Raw genomic sequence first — 26,289 nt, 5'->3', positions numbered from 1 at the left:
AAGCAGCAGGGTTCGGAAAAATATCACTCATGAATGAAAAAAGGAAAATTCTCTTATTTTTATGCACAAATGCTTCAAAAATAATTTCTGGACTGTCCTTTTGTGACGGCCTCAGATACAGCAGTTGAAGTTTATGAGGCAATAACAAAAATAAACATAAACATTACACCGATAATAATTTTAGGAAGATAAACAACTAAATTACAATTTATAATTTTGTTTTGTTATCAATCCAAATGCGTTCTTGCTCTGCACACAAAACATCCCCACCTATCACTTGTACACTACTCTGGTTCTGGTTTTCGCAGCGTAATTATATTAAATTAATAATCAGAACACGACTTATCAGTGCTTCTATACTATATTCTTGTCTAGTTGATGCTTATAAATAATTATATGTGAAAAATTATTGCTGTTTCTCTATATATGAATAAATCTATACAAAATGTATCTTAATTTTTCTCTATACGTCATTTTCATTTTCTGTTTAAATAGGTTAACATATTCCGATATGCTGGAGGGTGGCAAATTGAAGCCCCGCCGCGCCTTGAGAGATACGAACTTGAGCTACGCCACCAGCTCCTTTCTCTCTTCTAGTTCCTTGTCTTTCTTTCTTTCTGGCCATGTTATGCCTAGCGGGTGAGCCCTTGATCATTTATCATCCTGACTCTAAGGTTTCTGATTGGTGGCCACAAGTTTAAGTCTGTTTCCAGGAGTACTTCCTGGGGTCACTTCCAGTCCCACTTGAAGTACTTTGGGGCCATAGCTAACCATAGAACCCCTGGGATTGTGAATCCAGAGGTCCCCCTTGTGCCATCCAAGATCCTTGCCAGCCCCAGATTGCTCATAATGAAAAGACAAAGTAATCCTTATTATGGCAGCTAAAAATGTAAGTGAGGAGTATGTGGTCTTTGTTTGGTCATATTCCCCACTGCCCTTTCCTTATAATTTCGTGCCTTAAACAGGTCGTCCCAGGATCTTGTCCTCCTTTGGATTGTTTAGTTTTGGCCTCCTATATTCACCATACCATTACAACTTAGTTTATCTTCTTATAAAGCAGTCTGAGATGATATACAGTATACCACTTAAAGCCAGATGATATGAAAAGTACCACCAAAGCTGGAGCTTCCCAGCATCTGTCCCAGTAATTCCCACACCACTCTCCATCATGGCCAACACAATGAATTATAATCCATTGCTACCCACATTTCTTGTGTAAGAACTAATGGCTGTGTGAGCTGACTGCGATGTGCAAATGAGCTCCAAGGGAAACATAATAAGATTAACAAAAGAAAAGTAGCTTTAATTAGAAGAAAAAACTGGGTGAAAGTGGAATTAAACTGCCTGATCAGCGGCTCTCTGCCCAGTGCTCAGGGAGCGGATACAGCATTCATTGTGAGTAATCCGTCAGAGCCCACCCTCCATTTACTTTCTATAATAAATCATTCTTGCAAGCTTTATTGTTTAAAAGGTTTTATGTAGGACTGAAATGGAAAAGTTGTCCACTACATGACTCAGGCATTTACAGACTCAGCCCCCATCAACAAGAGCAGTGACTTCAGAAACCTGAGATAAAAGCCTGCATTCCAGGTGCCCTCCTGCTTTTGTGAAGATTCCATTGGGTGAATCATCAGACGACTTGATCCAGTCGGTCAAAGTACTCTCGACGTTTAATGACGCGTGTCTGCTGTGAATTTGTTTGATTATTTTGGATGACTGTTTAGTTATGGTTATGGTTTACAGCTGGTATGTGGGTACTGCATTTTTTGGTAAAGCCATTGCCACCTCACGGCATTTCAAATTTTGTTTGAATCCCAGTTGGAGTGCCTGGCATTTGGATTTTCCGTGTCCTCCTTATATATCAGTGGGATTCCTCAGGGAATTAACAATTCACTTTAATTTACTGTCAAAATGTTGTTTCTTAGGCAACACATCAGTGCAGTGATTACTAGTAATACCAGAATCTCTGCCATCTTATGGATCCACATTGCACTTTCTTCCTTTGCATGGGTTTTTTTCTGGTCACTCCAGTTCTCCTCCAACATCCCCAAAAATGCATGTGTTAGATTAAACGGAAACTCTGACATGTCACGGCTGGCTAGAGCTACTAACGTCATCTGCTCTTGTCCTTCTAGATCTCTCCTTGGCCTTCAAATCGGTCAGCCTTCAGATCCCCCTTGTCACTCTCTCTGACCTTGGCATCACTGGGATTGCCTTTGTGAGGTCTGAGTTCTAGCTCTTGGGCTGATCCTGCCATATATATCTCCTGTGATAGATAACTAATTGAGCCTTGACACAATAAGAGGTTTGGGGCGGCCTCCAGTATACTTGAAAAATGGCTTCTAAATTGAAAAAGTTGCGAGAAAATGGTCTTTACAGACAAGAGTCCAAAACAGAACTGAGGTTTGGTACAGACATGGTGGGTTTTATGGATGGAGGAAGGAAGTGATCTCTTCAGGGTTGGAACCCGAAGTGATGCCTTCAAGGGTGGAACCAGAAGTGACTATCAAGGACTCAGGCGGAATTTCCCACATTTGGTCTGCTAGAAAAAAAGCAAAAGGGTTAGTGCACTCTGCCACCCCCTGGTCCGACTGGGAATTACCTTCTTTCGAGCCCTTTAGCTGCCTCCCATGCACATGTGTGTGACACCTGAAACTGAGAGATGTCAAGCCAGGCAAGCTTAGAAGTGCCTCAAATATCGAAGCTGGGCCCACCCCTCTACCCTCTCTACCCCTCCTCACTATGTTCTGTCATCCAGTCCCATGGCTTTTCTTATCAGTGCTATGGTGATGATATGTAGCTGTACCTGTAATTCACTCCAGAACGCCACCTAGCCATCTCTGCATGTCTAACTAATATTGCAACTTCGATAAAGGAACACCATAACCAGTTCAACCTGGCAAAAATGGACCTTCTTATTATCAAAGCTGTCCGTCAATTCAGCATGTCATCTCTGTTCAGCTTGGCTCATTATTGTTAACACCAACAAAGTCTTCATTCAACCTTGGGGTGGTGATTAACGACCAGCTATCCTTCACTGCCCATGCTGTAACTGTCTCCCAGTCTTGCAGATTCCTTCTATAAAACATTCTGCATGATCAGAACGTATCTGACAGAGTGTGCAGTACAACACTTGGTCCAGGCTTGGGTCTTGTCTCACCTGGACTACTGCAACTCTCTGCTGGCAGGAGTACCAGCATGTTTCACCAACATGCTGCCGATGTTTCAAAATGCATCCAGGTGAGGCAGGCAAATGTCCGATCACTTTTCAGACCACTTAATTAGCTCCCTGTAGCAGCACATATTGAGTTCAAGTCCTTGATGTTTGCCTACAGAGAAGTCAACAGGTCAGCACCGACAGTATGTGTATGGAGGCCCTATGCTCCTTCTTGACCACTCAGGTCTGCTGATGAGTGGTATCTGGTGATGCCACCTCTGCACGGCATCAAATCTTAATCCAGACTCTCTTCATGTGTAGCTTCTCTTTGGTGGAATAGGCTGCCCTCCTCCATTTGAAATTCAAACTCCCTGTTTTTTTCCCAAAGTGTTTAGACTCTCCTGTTCTATGAGTGCCTGTCATTGGCTTCCATAGGTTCTTATAACAATAACAACAACAACAACATTTATTTCTATACCACACTTTCATACAAGTGATGTAGCTCAAAGTGCTTTAGAGGATGAAAAAAGAGAAAAACACAATATATAACAAAATAAAATTAGGCAATTCTAATTAACATAGAATAAAAGTAAGGTCTGATGGCCAAGGAGGACAGAAAAACCAAAAAAAAAAAAAAAGTCCAGATGGCTGGAGAAAAAAAATAAAATCTGCAGGGGATCTGAAGCCATGAGACCACCCAACAACAACAACAACAACAACATTTATTTATATAGCACATTTTCATACAAAAAGTAGCTCAAAGTGCTTTACAAAATGAAGAATAGAAAAATAAAAGACACAGTAAGAAAATAAAACAAGTCAACATTAATTAACATAGAATAAGTAAGGTCCGATGGCCAGGGTGGACAGAAAAAACAAAAAAAAAAAAACTCCAGACGGCTGGAGAAAAAATAAAATCTGTAGGGATTCCAGACCATTAGACTGCCCAGTCCCCTCTGGGCATTCTACCTAACATAAATGAAACAGTCCTCTTTGGATTTAGGGTTCTCACGGAAGGGCTTGATGATGATGGTCACGTAGACTTCTCTACCACTGTCACTACTTCTCTGTCACCCAGCCCCCTCTGGGCATTCTACCTAACATTAATGACCTCAATCAGTCCTCATTGTATTAAGGGTTCACATGGAAGAACTTGATGATGACGGTCACGTGGCCTTCTGGCCTTTAATCCATCAATGTATGGACATCACGGTGCTTTGATCAGGTGGTGGTGGCACAGATCACCATTAAATTAAACTAAGATGAAGCTCTGAGAAAGCCATGTTAAAGTAATGAGTTTTCAGCAGTGTTTTAAAGTGCTCCACCGTATTAGCCTGGTGAATTCCTGTTGGCAGGCTATTCCAGATTTTAGGTGTATAACAGCAGAAGGCCACCTCACCACCACTTTTACGTTTAGCTCTTGGAATTCTAAGCAGACACTCATCTGAAGATCTAAGGTTACGATTTGGAGTGTAAGGTGAAAGACATTCCGATATATAAGATGGGGCGAGATTATTTAAAGCTTTATAAACCATAAGCAGTATTTTAAAGTCAATTCTAAATGACACAGGTAACCAATGTATTATTGACATCAAAACTAGAGAGATGTGCTCGGATTTTCTTTTCCTAGTTAAGATTCTAGCAGCTGCATTCTGCACTCGTTGCAATCGATTGATGTCTTTTTTTTGGTGGTCCTGAGAGGAATGCGTTACAGTAATCTAGTCGACTAAAAACAAAAGCGTGAACTAATTTCTTAGCATCTTGCAATGTTATAAGAGATCTAACTTTTGCTATGTTTCTTAAGTGAAAAAATACTGTCCTAGTAATCTGATTAATATGTGATTTAAAATTCAGGTCAGAGTCAACAGTTACCCCTAAATTCTTTACCTCCGTCTTCACTTTTAATCCTAATGCATCAAGTTTATTTCTAATACCCTCATTATATCCATTTTTGCCAATCACTGAAATTTCTGTTTTCTCCTTATTTAGTTTGAGAAAATTACTACTCATCCATTCAGAAACACAAGTAAGACATTGTATCAGTGAATCAAGAGAGTCGGGGTCATCAGGCGCTATTGATAAATACAGTTGTGTGTCATCAGCATAGCTGTGGTAGCTCACGTTATGCCCCGTGTAGTGTAGTAGTGTAGTCCCCTTGATTTGTTCGTTCTGAGCTCTTCACTTGTGATAAGCAATTCTGTAACCTTTGTAAGCTCGTCCTGTAACACTTGTCCTCCAGATTTATGTTTTCTTAGTTATGTTGACCTCTTTTGTAAGTTGCGTTGGATAATAGTGCCTGCTAAGCAAATCAATGTAAATATAAATTGGCCCAGTGGATTATGCAGGTTGGAAAGTGTTATGTTATACTGGCCCCCCAGTTTAAATTATACTCAGCTGGCTTTTCCTCTAAAAGGATTTGTTCACAGCAGAGTGTGGCCTCTGGAGGTCCCAAACCCCTGACACAAGAACAGAGTACCTTTCCAATGTTTCCTTTTGTTCTCTCTCTACTATTCACTCCTCCCAAACGAGTGTTGGCTTTTTCTGCTCCTGACTCAGACTCGCTGGCCCAAATAGAGGGCTCTCTTTTAACTCTAGACCTGGGAGTTCGGTGCTCTGCCCAAAGCAGACATACCCACTATCCAGACCTTTCAGGTACCTCAGCCCAGCCAGGGTGTCCCACTGTGGTTGCTGCTAGAGTGTCTTTCTGTGTTCATGTCCTGGCACAGAAGGAGAATATCACCGATCCCCTGCCGACCTTCCTTTCCCATTGCCTACTGGCCAGTTAAAGGAGCAGGATTCATCCCAGCAGGGACACCAAGTGGTCCCTCACAAGAGTCAGTATATGCAGGATGGTCTTGGTAATCCACAGTAACATTTGTGGCATGCTATTTCTGGTGGGCCCACATCAGAATTTTCTGTTATCTGTGCAGACTTCTGTAACGTTTACATGAACTTACTGTACCTAATGCTGTGCCTCATTAGTTAATGACCAGAGAGACATGCAAGTTCTTGTACCTGTCATGTCACAAAAAATCAAACAATAGGATGCTGGTGCCTGATCAGTCTTGATTGGTATCAGATCATCAACTGAGAAATTACAACAATGCAATTAGGTAAACTAGGAGCGCCAACTACCCAAGAATATGTTTTGGTTATGAACGTCACAAACAGAAACATGTCAAATTTACAATCAAATGGCTTTGAGGTGAAAATAAACAAACCACAGTGACACAGAGAAACATGTAGGCTACACACACGGCCAGACTGAAAGTCAACACTCTGGGGCTACCTGGTAGCAGCTCTAACCACAAGACTGAAAATAAATAAATAAATAAGTAATTTTCTGCATGCACTTATTTGAAACAGAGACTTCAAACTGTTAGCTTCTCTGCCACAAAGTCGAGGGAGCACATATAAGACTTTTGTGGTGGGTCATTCATTTTTAGCACCTTTAGGCGGTCCCCAACAGCCTCATTCTCATCAGCATAATGTCTTGATGCATCCCTGATATTTATTTGCTTTCTTTTTTTTCTTCCAATTATTGTGTGGTTACATTTAGGGGAGTAGATGGTACTCGACATTTCATATTTCTTCCCTGGCTTTCATTTCATAGCCATGACATGGAAAAGCTTGAGCTAGGAGTGCAAATTTAAGATTACAAAAGTCCTCATCTTAATGCTTCGAATAAGGGGCTCCAGCCTTCAAGCTCCATCACTAATCTGTATAGTCGAGATTACAGGTGTGCAGACACATCCAAAGGTAAACTGAGAACACTGCAGGGCCAATTGGTCCCGCCCCTCGGATGAAAACAGTCATGCAGGGTCCAGCGAGAAGGCCATTTTACACAATACAAAGAATAATATTGTTGTAAATTAGAAATTAAATTGAGCCTATGACGGAAAATTAGAAATATATTTTAATAATATGTTAAATTACTGAGGGATGCAGAATTACTTATTTTGCACAACAAAACTAGCACTTAATGCAAAAATGGCATTGGTAGTTTGCTCGAATCTATCATTTCTCTTTCCTACCCATTTACACCGTGTGCAGATCAGTAACTGTATGTAAAGATGCCTAAATATACAGGACTGACTATGCATCCCCTTTCTTCAGCCTATGTGTTTCCCATGGCATCTCATTCCACAGCATCTTGGTTAGCCTCCAAACCCACACCACTAACTGTCCTCCATGACATGTGTTGGTTTTTGGCATGTTTCTCCGTGTCTGCATTTTTCGGCACATGTATGTTTCTCAGTGGGGCACTAAAATCAACTGGAATATTGCAGAAGGCAGTTATTAGGCTTGTAGCTTAATTCATTTACACAGCAGTTGAGCTAATCTGTCCCATCAAACGTCACCCCATTAGGTTTTCCTGTCATAGTTTTTATTTTAGGGACTGGAGGTTTGTGCATGTTTTATAATTCATTGTACACTACGTTCTTGCTTCCAGTAAGAGTGACAGTCCATCTCAGGGCCGATTCACACATACCCATACACTCACTGAGACCAGTTCAGAGTTTCCAGTCCACCTAGCAAATATAATATAATATAATATAATATAATATAATATAATATAATATGCTACTGTGTCTGATCGTTTGTCTGTCCAGGATTTTAAATCACCTGTAGCTCGCAAACCATTTGACCTGTTGACCTGAAATTTGGTACACATATACTACGTGACGTCTACCATCTGCTTTCTGGATGAAGATTGACCTCCAAGGTTATTCCTCTCTTTATTTTATTGTAGAATCAACTCTCAGCAGGGCGGCCATGTGGCGCCCGTGTACGGGAGCCGTTCTCATCCCTACCAACTTCGCCGTCACTCCTTCATATCTTAAATCATTCTTCAGGCAGATGGAAGACTTCAGTGCCTGCTTAAGTGAAACATTAAGGAAAACTTACTAAGTAATTGCAACGCAAACAATGACTTAATCAGTTTTAACGCGAAAAGATGCCGACGAAAGAAGAAAAGAAGCGGGCCGCTAGGGTGGAGAAAAGAAGAGCTGCTCAGGCGGGTTGGATAATAGATGGATGGATGGATGCTCAGGAAGCAGCAAGCGCATCAATCTCTAAGCAAACGAATGCTAGGAGTAGAGAGAAAGAGGATGGAAACTATAAGCCAAGTGTATAGTGCGCCGTTACTGGTATAATATAATATAATATAGGATGGCATGGTGGTGCAGTGGTAGCACTGCTGCCTCACTGTAAGGAGAACAGGGTTCAAACCATGAGTCCTTCCTACGTGGAGTTTGAATGTTCTCTGTGCGGGTTTCCTCTGCCTGCTACAGCTTTCTCCCACAGTCCAAAGACATGAAGGTTGGATGGATTGGCCCTGGTGTGTAGATGAAGTGTGTGTGTGTGTGTGTGTGTGTGGTTTTGGTTTGGGTCTGTTGTGATTCTGCCTGTGATGGACTGGTGCCCTATGCTAGCTGGGATTGGCTCCAGCACCCCTCGCGACTCAGTTCAGGCTTAGAAAATGAGTGTCCGACATAATATAATCTTTATATACAGTATAATACACTACCTGTATGGCTGTCTGTTTGCCTGTCCAGGATTTTAAATCACCTGTAGCTCACAAACAGTTTGACCTATTAACCTAAAATTTAGTACACATATACTACGTGACATCTGCTATCTGCTTTTGGGGGTGATGGCTGACCTCCAAGGTTATTCCTCTTTTTATTTTTATTATATTTTATTGTAGAATCAACTCTCTGCAGTACAGCGGCGCATGCATACGGGTGCCGTTCTCACCCCTACCTCTTCATATCTTAAGTCATTCTTGAGGCAGATTAAAGACTTAAGACTTGCTGAAAAATTAAAGAAAAGTACTAAGTAAGAAACATACTAAGTAACTGCAACACAAACACTGACTTAATCTGTTTTAACGAGAAAAGATGCCAATGAAAGAAGAGAAGAAGTGGGCTGCTAGGGTGGAGAAAAGAAGAGCTGCTCAGGAAGCAGCAGGCGCATCAAGGCAGGCGCATCAAGCGCAGCAGGCGCAGCAGGCACAGCAGGTACATCAGCCTCTGAGCAAACGAATGCTAAACGTACAGAGAAAGAGGATGAAAACGAGGAATGCTCAAGTCAAGTGTATTCACTGCATGTTATCGTGCAGTGCGCCATTACTAGTATAATATAATATAATATAATATAATATAATATAATATAATATAATATAATATAATATAATATAATATAATATAATATGATAAAGGCCTTGTGATGGACTAGTGCCCCACCCAGGATTATTTACTGCCCTACACTCTGTTTTGAAGTAATCTGTAATGTTCCCTCACTAGTCCCGACGTGGGGTTACTTGAGTCTACAAGGGTAACCATTCTAGTCGAAAAAATGTGCTTTCAGAGTTAAACAGTTTATAATGCACTGGTTAGACCTCCTCTGGAGTATTTTGTACAGTTTTGGACTACAAAAAAGACATAGGGCTAGTAAAAGTCCGGAGAATAGTGACTAGGGCTACAGGAGATGCATTATGAGAAAAGATTAGAAGGGGCTGAGCCTTTTCAGTTTAAGAAAAACGAGATTAAGGGGAGACTTGATTGAAGTGTTTAAGGTTATGAAGGGAATTAGTCCAGTCAATTGAGACTGTGACTTTAAAATGAGTTCATCAAGAACACAGGGTTGGAAACTTATTAAAGGTAAAGTTCATGCAAACATGAGGAAGTTTATTGTCACACAGAGAACCACCGACACTTGGATGAGTATTGTGGTAGAATGTAGGACTTTATTTTTCTAAGACTGGTGAGCTTTGTTGGGCTGAATGACCTGTTCTCATCTAGATTGTTCTAATGTTATAATATCATATCATATATTGAATAGAATAGAAATTTTAGGGTCACAAGGAATCAAAGCTTACCCTGGCAGTACTGGACACAATGCAGGGAGCATTCCTGGACAGGGTACCAGTCCCTTAAATGCACACATGCACACTCACATTGGCACCAGTTAGGTTGATAATCCCTGTGATAGACAGCCCGACCACAGACAGACAGACACCGGATGTCGAATGCCACACACATTTTGTTAAACTATTTATAGTAATTAAAGAGTCCTGCACCACACACAGTGCTCCAGCACCAAACACCCTCCAATACGGGCCTTTAAATGTCTGTGGGCCGGCTCTCTTTCTCCTGTCGCTGGAGCTTCAGCTCCCGTCCAGCGTGTAGGAAGGCAGCCCCCTTTATAGTTACGCGGACGTGCTCCAGGTGCTCGCTGATGTTCTTCCGGCGGCACTTCCTGGTATGCTATAATATAAGCACTCTGGGTGTTCCTGGAAGGTCCTCCATCTACCCACCCAAGTGTGGCAGAAGTGCAGCTGTCCCAGGCTCTATGAGGCTCGTGAGGGCTTGAGCCTCCACGCTACGTCCCCGTGGTCCCCACCCTATCCAGGGTGGTTGCCCCTCGTGGCCCGGGGAAAGTATAGTCTGCCTCCCGATCCTTCCAGGTGTCCCGGCTGGGTCTGGCCCCCAGCCTCCCCCTATGACACATGTCTTAATAGAATAGAATTGAAATGAGGCCCTGCTTCAGACTAGCACCTTGTCTGAGGCTACGTCCACACTGCTACATTTTCATTTAAAAATACAGACATTATGTAGTCTGTGTTATTGAATTTCATCCACGCTTCCCCATTTTTAACCCTTGAAAACCGAGTCTTTTGAAAATGCTCCTCAGAGTTGTACACTTCTGAAAATGGCAGATCAGTATTGCAGTGCTGGAGGGGTGAAAACATACAGTACAGTTTTGAAAACACAGATGCTAACCACGTTTTGATTTGCTCATGGTTATTACAGAGTACTTCCCTGATTGGATCCTGCTTATTACAATGTCTCATTTCTTTTCTCTTTAACATTTTATTGAATTTATTAAAAGCAGGTAACATTCCATACAAGCAAGTCAAACTTGACCAAACTAAGTTCAAATCAAATCAACCCCCAATTTAAGATAGTACATTATTACATATGATAGCTTTGACCTTAATTTCCAATTTTTCTGGGAGCTATGGCCCTGAAGCCTATTGTTACATTGGCACTTATAATTCTATGGATTAAAAGGATAGGTTAGAAATAGTTTGTTCTCTCTCCTAATAATGTCTCCCCACGTGAGGTTAGACCACACTTCACAAAGCCCCAGTCCTCAGACATACCTAGAGACAGAGCACGTCCAAAACAAAACAAGCACCCCAGCAGTGGTGTATAAGGATTGAGATAGAGATATCTAGCATACCTTTAATGATTGCCTCAAAGCGAGTACTTAAACGATTTTCTCCTGGTCTTCTCGTTTGTCTTGTGTATGTCCTTTATTTCTTTCTTATGTCATTTATATCCTTCTTTAGATTATTCTTGAGCTCTTTTATGTGATCATTACCTTCAGTTCGGACTGTTCGTTTAGGTCCTCTCTGTGCTCCGCGGTTGAAGTAGAAAGTCCAGTTGGAGTCGATGTTGCTGGCTCATGAAGGTTGTTTGATTGAGTGGAAGGAAAGGCCATTTTCAGTTTCACTGCAATGTCTCATTCCTTGACTGGTCACCTTTAATTGGAAGAAAATCTTATTCCCACAAAGTGGACGTAGAGCAGGGCCGCCTTAATGCATGGGCATGCTGGGCTGTTACCCGGGGGTCCCATGAGCATAGGGGCCCCATGCTAATCTATGTATATTGTGACTTGCTGGGTGGTTGTGTAGATAGATAGACAGATAGATACTTTATTAATCCCAATAAAGAAATTCACATACTCCAACAGCAGCATACTGATAAAAAACAATATTAAATTAAAGAGTGATAAAAATGCAGGTAAAACAGACAATAACTTTGTATAATGTTAACGTTTACCCCCCCGGTGGAATTGAAGAGTCGCATAGTGTTGGGGAGGAACGATCTCCTCCGTCTGTCAGTGGAGCAGGAAATGTAATTCTGTAATGTTTACTTCTTTTGCTTGGGCTCTCTTTCTCTCTCTTGCTCGCTCGCTCGCGCACTCGTGCTCTCTCTCTCTCTCGCTTGCTCGTGCACTCGCGCTCTCTCTCTCTCTCTCTTTCGCTTGCTCGTGCACTCACGCTCTCTCTCTCACTTGTTCGCGCATTTGCGCTCTCTCTCTCTCTCACTTGCTCACACACTCACGCTCTCTCTCTCTCGCTTGCTTGCGCTCTCTCTTTCGCTTGTTCGCGCACTCGCGCTCTCTCTTTCTCTCTCTCTCACTTGTTCGCGCTCTTTCTCTCTCTCGCTTGCTCGTGCTCTCGCACTCTCTAAACGCTTCATATACAATCACAACAGGCATCATACACAGGGCAAAAAGATTTTCACGATTTTCTATGTAAAAATTAGGGTGCGCGTCTTACACAAGGGCACGTGGTACACAAGTGAATACGGTAAGTTTTCTGTAGTTTAAATGTTGCAAACTTGCACAGTTTGCTACAGCTGTGAGATAAACCCCATGGCTGGTGGCGTTTCCATCCATTTTTTGCATACCCAGTGTACCAAACGACTACACCATATGAGTTTTTGGTCATTTTAATGTGGATGGAGATACTTTTGTAAATGATGTGAAAACGCTAGTGTGGACAGAAATCATTTTTGTTTAAAAATGCTGCTTTTAAATGAAGTCATAGTACTGTGGATGTAGCCTAAGACTGGATGTCCAGCATGCCTCCCAGTGTTGCAATGGCTATCTATGCTGTCATCACAGGTACTGAATGAAAACATTGAAATGCTAAAAATACTGAAAAAATAAATCTCTGGGAGCCACCACCTGGTCAAAACTTTAAAGTCTGGCATACCTAAGCCACCTGGCCAATTAGTGAAAGGTCCGAAGCTGGAGCTAATCTATAAGAAAAGTAGTCCATGAAGGGCCTTAGACTTGTGTTACTGCCTACTGCATTCAATGTGCTTTTAAAGAAAAAAAGGTGATTTAAGTCAAGCCATGTCTGACTTTTCACACAAATGCGGAGTTCCAGCTAAGGTCATCTCTGGACGGCACGTGGACTCTGTGACAGTGCTGTACATTGTGAATTCACAGATGCTCAGTGGAAAGCTGAACACTTCTAAATCGAGCTCAAGACACAATGAGTGCTGGTCACCGGCAGCTGGAATTGACAATGAATTAATTCACTGTCTAAGACGCAAATAACAGAAGGCAGCAAGAAAAAGAGGAGCAAATGATTAATTAGACACAACACTGCTTACTATTACGTATGTCACTACTTTGAACCATCAGTTGTACCGAAAGAAATAAAACAGAAAGATGTATAGCACAGTAATTAGACGTGTCAGCTGCCTTCATATTTGCTATAGGAAAGCTGAAGTATTTTGGAAAGATAACAAAAAAGAAAGGGACTCTGCATAGAGGCAGACAGACGGCCTTGGTGGGCTTTTGATTGTTAAAGCTGCTCAGGTGACACCTCAGTTAGTTTAAAATGGTCAATGTAAGAAAAACAAAGGATATTCACTGCACCGTTATTAACTGTGAAATCTTATATTTTGATTGGGTGACATGGTGGCCCAATGGTTCACGTTCTCACCTCATTGATCTTACCTTCTTGGGGTTGGAATTCAGCGCTCAGGCATTTGATTGTTTTCAAGCAGTTACTTCAGTTTTCCTTTCACACCTCCCAAGATGTGCCAGTTAGACTGACTAATAATTCAGAAGCTAACCTTGTGTTACTGTTAGTGGTATTTGGGCCTGCAATGGGCTGGTGTTCCATTTGTCGTGATTCAGTAGTTATTACATTGTTATTACACTGTTAGGCATTGAGCCTGATGCAAGTCTGCTAGTGCCACTGGCCCAGCTGTAGGGTCATCAGACTGCAGCCACCCTTTCCTGATGTTACACCCTTTTGATCCCGAAACATTTCAGGATGGTGGAACAGCAGTACAGAGTCTCCCTTCCCCTCTGTACAGCCTGCTATATGATCCTTACTCTCCCCATTTTGCATCGCTTCTTCTAAACCAAAGTCAGAAACTCCACTACTGTGCCTCCAATCCTCATTTTTTGGCTGGAATCATTCATAACATCAGCCTTCAGAAATTGTTGTTGGGCGATGTTCCAATCAGCAGCTGACTTCTACAGGATAGGTTCCTGTCTACCTTTTTGGTTCTCTGCACACATCTGCCAACTCCTTGCACTTCTCCCTCTTCCTCTCAATGGCTGCCTCCATTCTATCCTCCCATGAGAGGGTGAGCTCAGCCATGATCATCATCCTGACAAAGACAGACCACAAGATGATATCTGGTTGAAGGAAGGCTGTGGTGTTTTCAAGTGGAAACTTCAACTGCTGGTCCAGGTTGGCTGATAGGTTCCACTCACTTCCTGGTGTCAGTCCAGGCCGGCCACTGCCTTTGGGTGATGATCTGTGCTCCTTCATCCAGCCTGACAAAGTGGATGAGCCTTTGTGATGTTATTGGACTGGCCTTGTTCATTTCCTAAAAGACCTTTTTGAACTTCTGAAGAACCTGGTTACGGTGCCAACCATACCAACTTAGGGTTAGGGTTGCATTACTTTACTTTCTTACCACCATTTTGAAATGCTCCTTTTCTTCCGCCATTTTATGAGCTTTTTACCACTTGGTGTGTACATAAATAGTGAATTCTGTAAATGAAACAGAAAGATAAAGGGTTGGGTGCCTGCCGGGCGCCCCATTTAAAGTAGGAATAGAAAGATGTCTTCGTCCTTGTAGCCCTTATCAAAAGGGCTTCTCCATTGTGGAGTCCTGCTCTCTAGTTAAGCATGGTCCATATGGGTGCCAACTTCCGGCACCACCATTAGTTAAAAGCTGACAGGGTGGAAGGTGCAGGTCCTCAGAAAGCTTACTGAAAAGTGATGTTACATCCCGTCTGACACTCGTCCTTTGTTCTGTGGTGAAGGGAGAAGAGTAGAAGTAATTAGTGATTGCTTTTGCCCCTACACTGTGGTTGTTGTTCTTGCCTTGATCGGTCCGTTTAGATGCTCCCCAAGCATGCATGTGTGACAATAACTTTGAAAAACAAAAGACCACAAAAGGAGCTCCTGGACCACCAGCCATGACTTTCCCTTTCATCCTCCCGCCTCCGATCTCAGGTTGCTAATTGGATCATTTGTAAATGGCCCAGGTACAGAGGGAAAGGGGAGGAAAAGGAACTCCAATCAAGACGTGTCAACTTCTGAGGAGGGCTTCGCACCAAAGTCACGACTGGTTAAAGGGGAGTCAAAAAGGATCAGCGATACTTATCTGCATCAGGCAGCTACTGTAGTTGTCACTCACCCCTTCGATCACCACAAATTCTGCAGGAAACATAAAACGACTCTTCAAAACAAAACTGGAACTGCACACGCACACACACACACACATTCTCAAAGCTGCTTACTTCAACCACATTTCATTTGTACAGGCCTATTCTGCCTATTGAATGAAGCACTAAAAAGCTGATCATGGATAGAATTTATAACTAAAACACATGGCAATTACAAGGTGTAACCAAATACGAATATCGAGTTAAGTGTAGGGCTGTGCCAGTGGGCATCTGCAAAGGAAAATAAAGACGAGGGTAATTTCCATGCTGTAAAGGAAAGAAGGTTAAAAACGTTTTGGCCTATTTGGATTTTTCTGTTCTTTGTAGCATGGAAATAACCTTTAATCTTATCTTCCATTAATAAAAATATTGTATTGGTAATAAGCTGAAATATTTGGAGAGGTGCTGAAAATAAACAGCTTTTCAAAGTGCACTACTACTACTTCTAAGTCCTATTAGTGCTAGTATTATGATGATGATCATTACTTTGGCAGCACCGTGGCACAGGTGGTAGTGCTGCTGCTGCTCCTCCATGGATCAAGTGTCCAATGCCCCATTGCTGTCCGTGTGGAGACTGCATGTGGTGACATTTCCCTTTGAGTCTTCCAGTTTTCCTTTCTTATTCCTAAAGATATGCAGGTTGGGTTAAATTGCAAATCCAAATTGGCCCCAGTGAGGGCAGATGTGTTCCAGTGATGGACTGCCACTCCTAAATTGGCATCTTTGCCCAGTGATGCCAGCTTAGGCTGTGCCACCAGTGCCCCTCAACTGGATTAAATGGATTTGAAATTGTTTTATTATGACTAATATTATATTTAGGGCACGATGGTGTTTCAGTTTGCACTGTCACAAATGCCATACCTTAACTGTTTGTGTGGAGTCTGTGCATACTTTTCTTCTGGGCACTCTGATTTTCCTCGCTCATCCCTGAAGACGTGTATCTTAGATTAACTGATGATAGCAGATTGGGTGATTTGTGTGAATGGACCCTGCGATGGACTGGTGTCCTGTCCACAGATGTTTCCTGCTTTGCACCCAGAGCTGCCAGGACAGGCTGTAGCCCCTTATGACTGTGAACTGGACTCAACAGGTTCAAGAATATTATTATTATTATTATTATTATTATTATGGAGGAGCTTGCATGACCTCTCTCTACAGTCTTAAAAATAAAGGTGCCAGAGCAGTTCTTCATAGCCATGCCATAAGGAAACCACTTTTAGTTCCCAAGAGAACGATCCGGCAGGATCCTTTATTTATTTAGGTTCCGTAACAGTGTTCATAAAAATCCAGAAATAGATGATAAGAGATTTGTGAAATACCAGTGAGCTCCTGACTTTAAACAACTCTTGTTGCATACAATAACTCAGGCTCAATTCTGATTTTCTTGATCTGTTGTTACCCACTTGGTAGCATACTATACATTACAGATCTCTGTTTTGTCTTAATATTAAAAACCCTATGAAAGCCCAAAGGAACAACTTCATTTGCAAAGACTCCTTTCCAGAATGAAACAGTTCTTTGTCCAGCAATGGTTATTTGGGAAACCATAGAACCCAGTAACGTGCCATTACAGCACTAATATTTGTAGGAGTGTACCCGTTTTTTATTTTTTATTTGATCCAGACACATCCCAGGAATGGTTGCTTTAACTGGTCACTTTATTCGGACCCAGTATTAGTGTGGGTGTCAGCTTGATGCAGCCCTGTGCTGAACGGATATCCCATCCAAGGTTGGTTTCCTTCTTTCCTGTGTGCACTGAAGCCTTGATAATTCAGATAATAAAAAATGACATTTTATTAGTATTACTCCAAATGTGATATAACCTACATAACAACTACAAGCCATTCCTCCATTTTCTATACCTGCTTCTCCAGAGCAGGGTCATTGGGAAGCTACATCTCAGCAAGCATATTGGGTGCAATACACACACACACAAAGTCCATCTAACCCACATGTCTTTGAGAGAAAACCCACGTGGGGAGGACATGCAAACTCCACGTAGGGGGCACCTGGGATGTGAACCCTGGTCTCCTAGTTGCAGGGCCGCAGTGGAGTGGCAGCACCACTCACATTTACAAATCTACGTATCCAATTCAGGGACATATTCTCAAATTCCCAACAGCACTGGGTGCACAGCAGGAAAAGGCCCTGGATATGGCACGACGGGTAATTTAGAATCACCAGTTAACCAAAACCAACTCTCACTCTTCTTCTTCTGGAGTGTTTCCCACTTTTTATGTGGAGTCGCTATATCTGACCAGCCTCTATACTTCCTCACCTGATACCCGTTTCTCCTTTAGAGTCCCCCTTCATACAGTCCGTCTACTTTCTCTTTGCTCATCCTCTGTCCCAACACCTCTTTTCCCACATTGTTTAGCCCTATTCTCATTACTTGCCGTACCACTTTAATCTTTGAGATTTCTCCAGCTTTAACTGTGCCTCTGATTCTCTCATTCCTGGTCTTATCAAGCTTGGTTGCTCCACATTCATCTCAACATCCTCATTTCTGTAGTATCCAGTTTCTTTTCACGCACCCTTTTTCAGTGTTGCTGATCCATACAATGCTGTACAATCTTGATATTCTGTTTTTAGTTTTCATAAACTTGTTTGCATTATGGGGTTTATTTCTGAATCAAGCTCTCCTTCCTCTGCTACTGTTGATATGGTATTTGAACTTTTCCATCCTTTATGCCTTTCTCCCTTGTGCCTCTTTATTTCTCTTTTCTTACCTAACCCTCACTGAGGGTGTATTATTATTATTATTATTATTATTATTATTATGTAGCCTGAGGCCTAGTGTCTAGTAGCAGTAGGCTGGATTCAGTCCCGGCTGGTCACTGCCAGGTCTGCGTGCAGTTTCCACGTTCTCCCCGTGGCCAGGTGTGTTTTTCTGTGGTTTTCCACTCTCATCCATATGCAGATTACACTGAGCGGCCACGCACCATCTGCAGTAACGACAGTGCCCCCGAATCATCCACTTATAAATGAAGTTCTCATACGCACATGTCCGCTACCGTTTTATCCGACGTTTTCGTGTACAGCTCAGTAACTACTGCCCCGTGTTCACTCGGCCCTTCTTCGAATCCCTTGGCTTTGACACTTATGCCGCGGGCGTCCCTGCACTCCGCAGCTCCGTGGAATTCGCGCTGAGCCGAAATCCGAACAGAAAGGAATTTCGAAAGGAGTGAGCGCTCCGAGTGGCTTCGGGCTGAGCCGCCGCGCTCTCCAAATCCCGCCCATCCCTTGGCCGGGACGCCCCAGTCCCAGCCCCATCACATAGGAGGGACTAGACATGACAAATCCAGGGATAAGGAAACCTCCGTGCACAACGAAACCTGCCACTTTTTTATGCATCTGGGGAACGTAAAAAATCAAATAAAGCTGGCGGCGTCTATACCATGGGTTTAAGGTGAGTGTTGTTTTGGGAGCTGTCCTGTCTGAAAACTTTCAAGCTGAGTTTTTTATGGGTTGCGCTCATGCAGGGTTGCGTGCGTTTATGCTGAAGAGGGAGAACTGCTGTTTAAAGCGGCGGCGGCGGCGGCGGTGGCGTTTACTGTGGATTTTTGTCTCCAAAGTTGGATTTGAAAATCCGTTTGTGCTGCTGATGAGCAGATGCGCTTGTGTCTCTCTGTCTGTGCATCCATCGCGAAGGTTTACGCCTACGAAGCAAAACAAAGAAGAGCTTCATAATCGACATCGGACACATTTAGGCTGCGCTACCGTTACCGCAATAATACACTGCGCAGAACACTTTCGAAACGATAACAGCTAGGAACCTGACGCGGGACTGCACGAAACCTCCCTTGATCGGGGGACACTGTCCGCGGCTCTTATCCCACCGTTTCACGGCGATCGCTTTGGTTAGGATGGCGGTACACACCATACATGTTAACCAGTTGAGGAAAAGGGGCTTAGATTCTGAAGTTAAAGGAACGAGAGGTCTGTAAAAAGTAACGGGACAGGACATGCGTACCTCCGTCTAACCGAGGAGCTAAAAGCATTCCTAAAGTTATAAAAGGGGGGAATCGACCTCGTCTCCTGGTGCTCACCACTTTCCAGATGTTTTCGCAGATTTTTACCACCTAAGCATTCTGAGAACTCCAATCTTACTGGACACCGCTTGCAGGACATGCAATATGAGTAGTGCAGAATGTGATGATAAGGAACCAAATGCACCAATGCCGATATTCTACAAATGATGCGAAAGGTGCTATTTGTACCCTAATGGACACCTTATAATTGCACACGCATATATAAGAATCATGCTTTACTGTATTAACATATAAACGTGACTTCAACCGTTAACCTATAAACGCTCACTATCCGGTAGCCAATAATTAAAACCGTGCACGAGCGAATATTGAAAAAAAAAAACTAATAATAATATACTTTTTACACGTAAAGCTCTGCATATTTATAACATCACCCGCAGATTTTATAGAGGAACAGAAATATTTCAATGTTGTATACAAAGAAGTGAAATGAAAACTTTCAAGAGAAATCATTCGGGAACGAGGATTTTAATTGGTGTTTTATATTAAACAGGAACAATTTGTACCTCCGCCTGCCAGAATGAATAATAGTGGATTTAATAATTTGATATTATGATTTGTACGAGTAATTGCCTGCACGTACAGAAGATAATTTGTACAATAGTGTATTAAAAGGTAACGTTAAGTATACAGCACTTTCAACTTAATAGTCTAAGCAACAAATGAGTAATATTTAAATAACGCACCGTTTCCTTTGGTGCCGCAAACCATTCGAGTACGTGCGTTTTAGACATTTCCGCCACTCTCCCCCGGGTCTTGGCTTTCTCCGGGGATGTGGACAGTGCAGTTTTTCTTTCCTCATTGTCCTGCACGCCTTTAACTGTAATCATTTAACAAGGGGAACGCCTTTCCTTCTGAACGCATGAAAACGATTTAGCTGGACTTGCAGAAGAGCTGGGAGAAGACGACTCGCCATTCAGCCGCAAGAGCTCCCGTCCAACTGCAGCAGCGAGACCGACTCGGTGACACGTCGGTGGGACAAGTCCTCAGGAGCGCATCGTACGGTCAAGTTCAAGTACACAGTCACGTAAGGAGCGCATTCCTTTAAAATGACGTAAAAAAAGACAACCACCCCTCGAAGAAATGACGTTGAACCTCAGAGGACGATTTTCAAGGGCGAGGACCGTACTGCTCTGTGGCTTGTGCCAGGGAGGAATAAAAACCGAACCTGCGGCACGGTGCCAAAGAGCAGTTGTGCAGCGATTTAGCACGAGAAGCTGCGAAACACTCGCGACGACTCGTTTGTATTTGTGCCCCTCTGTATCATCTCACCCAATGACTTTATTCAAATTAGCTCTGGTTTGTAAGTGAAACAAAGTTATTAATTGCCCGAAGCCCTTTAATCCAATAAAAAGATGCTTGCAAGATTTAGTGTGTGGGGGTTCAAAAATCTGAGGAGTGCGCGTCACCCGACCTTGACAGACAGCTGTCAGTAAAGTGGGCGGCAGTGCCATTCAATCACAGTGAAGGCGGATCGTCCGACCTCTTAAATTAGGAGGATTAGCAAGAAGACATTGCAGCACTTTGTTTACTACTTGTCTGAGGAATTGCGTAGGGTTTGTGCAGTCCAGTATTCCACAGAGGAATATTATCCTCCATTACGAAACTATGAACATCCAGCTTTGCTAGCTGTTGTTATGAATATGTACCTGTCTGTGCCACAATCCTTACCAGGAAAAGAGGTTGAGAAGATCTATCTGTTATATAGTGCCCTTCATATCTATCTATCTATCTATCTATCTATCTATCTATCTATCTATCTATCTATCTATCTATCTAGTCTAGTGCCTTCCATTTCTATCTATCTACCCATCTATCTATTTATGGTGACTATAAAAGAAGTCGCTCCCTTGAAAGTTTTCAGTTTTTTTGTCATACAACATTGAATTACAGTGAGTATAATTTGGCTTTTTTTAACAATGATCAATAAGAAGTCTCTTTAATGTCAAAGTGAAAACAGATCTCAGCAAAGTGGACTAACTTACCAATACATACAGAACACTAAATACGTGATCACATACCCCTTCAAGTCACTATTTAGTAGATGAAGCTTTGAGAGCCGTGACAGCCTTGAGTCTCCCTCCCTGTCTCCCTATAAATCTTTGCATATCTGGACACAGCAGTCTTTCCCCCATTCTTCTTTGCATGACTGTTTAAGCTCTGTCAGGTATCTCGTGAATGAACAGTCCAGCCACAAATTCTCAGTTGCATTGAGATCTGGCCATTTTGGACATTAGTGTTTTTGTTTTAGGGTATTCCTGTATAGCTTTGACATTCTGTTTTCAGTTGCTGTCTTGCTGGCAAACAAATCTTCTCCCAAGATTCACGTGTCTTGCTGACTACATCAGGCTTTCCCTGGATTTTGTTGCACTGATTTTACTCTCATTGGCCCTCTAAGACCTGCAGCAGACATGCATCCCAGCAGCAAGATGCTGACACTGCAGTGTTTTTGATAATTGTGCAGTGTTCAAACGTGCCATTTAGTTTGATGGTCACAAAGCTCAATTTTGGCCTCCTCCGATCTTAGGATCTTCTTCCAGCTGCCTTCAGTGTCTCCTATGTGCCTTCTGCTGACTTGTCATGTGTGTTTTTTTAACAATGGCGCTCTCTTTGCCTCTCTCTCCTATAAAGCTGTACTTAATGAAGCACTTGGTTAACAGTTGTTATTTGTACAGTTTTGCCAACCTCACCCAGAGTTCTTAGAGGACTCTTGGTGGCCCCTCTCGCTGGTCTTCTGTTGCACAATCGCTCAGTTTTTGTAGATGACCTGCACTGGACAGATTTACAGCAGTGCCATAACCTTTTCAGTTTCTTCATGATTGATTTAACTGGATATTCAGTAACTTGTGATTTTTTCTCATCTTCATCCCCTGACTTGTGTTTTTCAATCATCTTTTCACTGAGTTGCTTGGCATGTTCTTTTGTCTTCATGGTGTAGTTTAGTCCACCATACTGACTCACCACAGATGGCCCTTCCACATACAGGAGCATTTGGACTGCAATCAGACAGGTGACCTCCATTGAGCTCATTCTGTGACTTCTAAAACTAACTGACTGCGCCAGTGAGGATTTAGGCTGTCGTATTAAATACTTATGTGAACAATTATTTTCAGTTTTTTTTTATTTGTAACTAATTTAGAACATTTTGCAGAAACCTGTTTTCACTTTGACATTAAGGAGTCTTTTTCTATTGATTATTGTCAGAAAAGTCAAATGAAATCCCCTGTGATTCAATGTTGTACAACAATAAAATGTGAAAACGTCTAAGTGGCTGCATTATTTTATAGATATTGAATTAAACTGTCCTCTGATGGTCTTTCATATCTATCTTTGAGTGGTACTGTAGCCTTCTAGTGTATCTACATATTTTCAAATAACAGTTAATATATAGTGCCTGTCTTATCTGTCCGTTACTTTGGCACAATGTCTAAGAGGTTGGACTTTTGAGCTCAAGCTTTCTGATTTAGATCCAGCGTGTGACCTGAGGTGTGACTGCCAGTGTCGTACTGAGCCTGAGCTGCTGACGTCTACATTATGGATCTGCATTTGTGGGGCTTTGTTGGTGTCAGCTTCATAATCTAAAGGTTGTGTTTGCCTATATATAACATGAGGAAGTGGTGTAGGGGTCAGCACTGCACTCTCACTTCTACAGGGAACAGGCTTCAACTCCCACTGTGGTCACTGCGTCCAGGCGTTTGCATGCATTTCTAAAACTGACAGGAGCTTTCAGCAGCGAGGCTGACATCCTCTCGTATTCAACAGACATGTCAGATGGTAGATAAATAGGCAAATTGGCCTGGCGTGTCTTAGTGCCTGCTGTTCTCTTCAAGGTTGGTCCCTGCATTACACCTAAGGATAGAAAATGGATGAATGAATCTATCTATCTATCTATCTATCTATCTATCTATCTATCTATCTATCTATCTATCTATCTATCTATCTATCTATCTATCTATCTATCTATCTATCTATAAAATATAGTGCCTTTCATATTATCTATCTATCTATCTATCTATCTATCTATCTATCTATCTATCTATCTATCTATCTATCTATCTATAAAATATAGTGCCTTTCATATTATCTATCTATCTATCTATCTATCTATCTATCTATCTATCTATCTATCTATCTATCTATCTATCTATCTGTTTGCCCTCAGGTGATTTGTTCATCTTCTCAGTAAAATTAAGGAAAGGGCTTAGCAAAATCAAGCCAGAAATTGCTGTGACTGGCAGTGTGCCCTTAAGGTGGTATACACTGCATAAGCAGACCTCAGGCAGGTTGAGAATGACCCCCAGAAACTGGCATGTTTTTCTTATGACCAGAGCTAATATATTTGGCTATCATGACACATACAGGGTTTTGTTCTGTCAACAATGTATTTCCAGAGAGTGGTCTGGATCGTCCATCAAGCCATAGCAGACATTTATTGGTGAAAGTCCTAAACCCCTTTGTCCTCTGGCATGGGCAGACAGCCTACAAAGTGTCCCGTAGACATGATCTTTGAATAGAACATTTGACCTCTGGCGGGTCCCTACAGCCTGATAGCCACAGTAGCTTACTTGTCCCACTGCTTACTTGTAATCGTGATTGCAGAAGATGTCCGGAAGTGAATCTTGGGTGGAGTTTATATGGCTTTGCCTTCTCAGTTGCTAATTGAGCCTGAATTTTGGAAGATGGAGATAAGGGTTGTCAGACAGGAAGGAAGGGTGGTTAAATTCTGGAGGCAAAGCAAGAGAGAGAAATGGAGAATTTATAAAAGTTTGGGATGTAAGAGATAGGAAAAAAAGAGTAAACAAGGCCAGTTAACCGTTTAAACTGCCGCCTGGCCGATTAGAAAAGATTTTAAAATTTTTGCAGTTAGATCCAAACAGGCCTAGAATGTGCAGATTGTGTTATATATTAAGTGCTGTGCATGTGTCTTAATATCTTCTTTTAGTCTTTTATTATTAAAAACATTCAACCTCATGTTTGGAATCTATCTATCTATCTATCTATCTATCTATCTATCTATCTATCTATCTATCTATCTATATCTATCTATCTATCTATCTATCTATCTATCTATCTATCTATCTATCTATCTTTTGCCTTTATTTTAATTGGCTTGGTTTTTAAGATGCAATACTTGTGTCAATGTGGTATTTCAATTTTTTATTTTTAATAAATTTGCAAAAATACCCAGAATCCAGTTTTTGCTTTTTCATTCTGGGATATAGAATGTTGTTTAATTAGAGAAAAAGAATACTCTAAATGACTTTAGCATAAGGATGAAACAAAACAAAATGTATAAAAAGTGAAGGGGTCTGAATACTTTCTGAAGGCACTATAGGTGTCAAGTTTGTCTTAATTACAGAAATGTCAAAGACAGTCTATAAGCTGGAACACACATTCTTGACATGCAAGTCATTTGTTGTAACCCAGAATCCCCTTACCAGCAACAGCAATGCCTGTGCAGCTCGTGCATCTATCTAGAAAGCTAGTGTTGTTGTAATAAGTCAGATAACCTGCTCAGATTCACCCAGTAACACTGACCTGATGCCTAACTGTTTTCCTTCTTCCTCTCCATTTCATTCCTCCCTCAGAATCATTCAATATACAATACCATACTAACAATACAGAATATCCTGACTGCTCATCATCATTCTGTATTGTTTCCAGGGAAGAGATTATGACCATAAAAGGTATTTGAGAAATGCAGATCGAGACTTTCGAGGCTCACCGTCTTCTAAACAATCCGGTCCTATTTGATATATCAAGCTGATGTCACATTACATGACTTGCAGTCAGAGGGGATGTCACACTCATCACCTGATCGTCTCATATTACATGACTAGAAATCTCTGTCTGTCAGATTAAATACTTTCCAACACAGTTTCACATTTCCAGAGTATCACAGTCCAATAGTATTCTCCCTGACAGAGCGAGTGCTGAGTGAAGGCTTTACAGGTACGGTGAGTTCGGCCACAACATTGCACCCTTTTTTTCTTTATTCCATTCTGTTGTGAAATGTAAAACATGAAACATCAGACAGATGAGGCTCTCTTCTGTTTGTTCTCTCCATTATATACACTGTACTTCCAGATGAGCATTCATTGATTGTCATGTCTCGTCCACACAGAGCTCACCCCAAAAACTTTGGGCAAAATTAGACATGTTTGATTTTTTGTGGTGAGTCACAGACTGGTTGGACCGAGTCGTAGGGTTAATCAGACTACATGACTGTGTGATCTGTGATCATGAGAGCGACTGACTCCATCCATCCATCCATCCATTATCCAACCCTCTATATCCTAACACAGTGTCACGGAGGTCAACACAGGGCGCAAGACATGGAACAAACCCCGGGCAGGGCGCCAGCCCGCTGCAGGGCACACACACACACTCGCACACCAGGGACAATTTAGGATCGCCAATGCACCTAACCTGCATGTCTTTGGACTGAGGGAGGAAACCCACACAGACACGGGGAGAACATGCAAACTCCACACAGGGAGGACCCAGGAATCAAACCCAGGTCTCCTTACTGCGAGGCAGCAACGCTACCACTATGCCACCATGCCACCCTGACTCCAACCAACTCGCTAAAATTCTGTAAATGAAATCTATGACTGGAAATTACTAGAAAAGTCATGGAATGTGACATGGCCTTTGAGGAGCTTTTCCTCTGCTGGAAGCTGTACACAGGAAAACAGCTAGAAACTTGTTAAGATAGATAGATATGAAAGGCACTATATAATAGATAGATGGATAGATAGATGGATATGAAAGGCACTATATAATAGATAGATAGAT

At 42.1% G+C, this 26,289-nt stretch overlaps 1 protein-coding gene across 3 annotated transcripts in view; it reads left to right on the top strand.

The window, feature by feature from the left end:
• The window catches only part of sh2d3ca (SH2 domain containing 3Ca), a 278,210-nt gene that overhangs the window by 34,199 nt on the left and 217,722 nt on the right, over positions 1-26,289 (top strand). Inside the window, exon 1 of one of the 3 annotated variants that reach the window (XM_039762776.1) lies at positions 18,708-18,848. The exons of the other annotated variants lie outside the window; for them this stretch is intronic. Coding sequence (XP_039618710.1) covers positions 18,838-18,848 — 11 coding nt within the window. The 5' untranslated portion in view covers positions 18,708-18,837. Of the gene's footprint in view, positions 1-18,707; positions 18,849-26,289 lie in introns of those variants that run through there. 3 annotated transcript variants of the gene reach the window in all.

The sequence above is a fragment of the Polypterus senegalus genome, chromosome 9 (genome assembly GCF_016835505.1).
Source record: "Polypterus senegalus isolate Bchr_013 chromosome 9, ASM1683550v1, whole genome shotgun sequence".
Taxonomy (NCBI): domain Eukaryota; kingdom Metazoa; phylum Chordata; class Cladistia; order Polypteriformes; family Polypteridae; genus Polypterus; species Polypterus senegalus.
The sequence above is the reverse complement of the archived record's forward strand: the minus strand, read 5'-3'. Positions and strand labels throughout refer to the sequence as shown.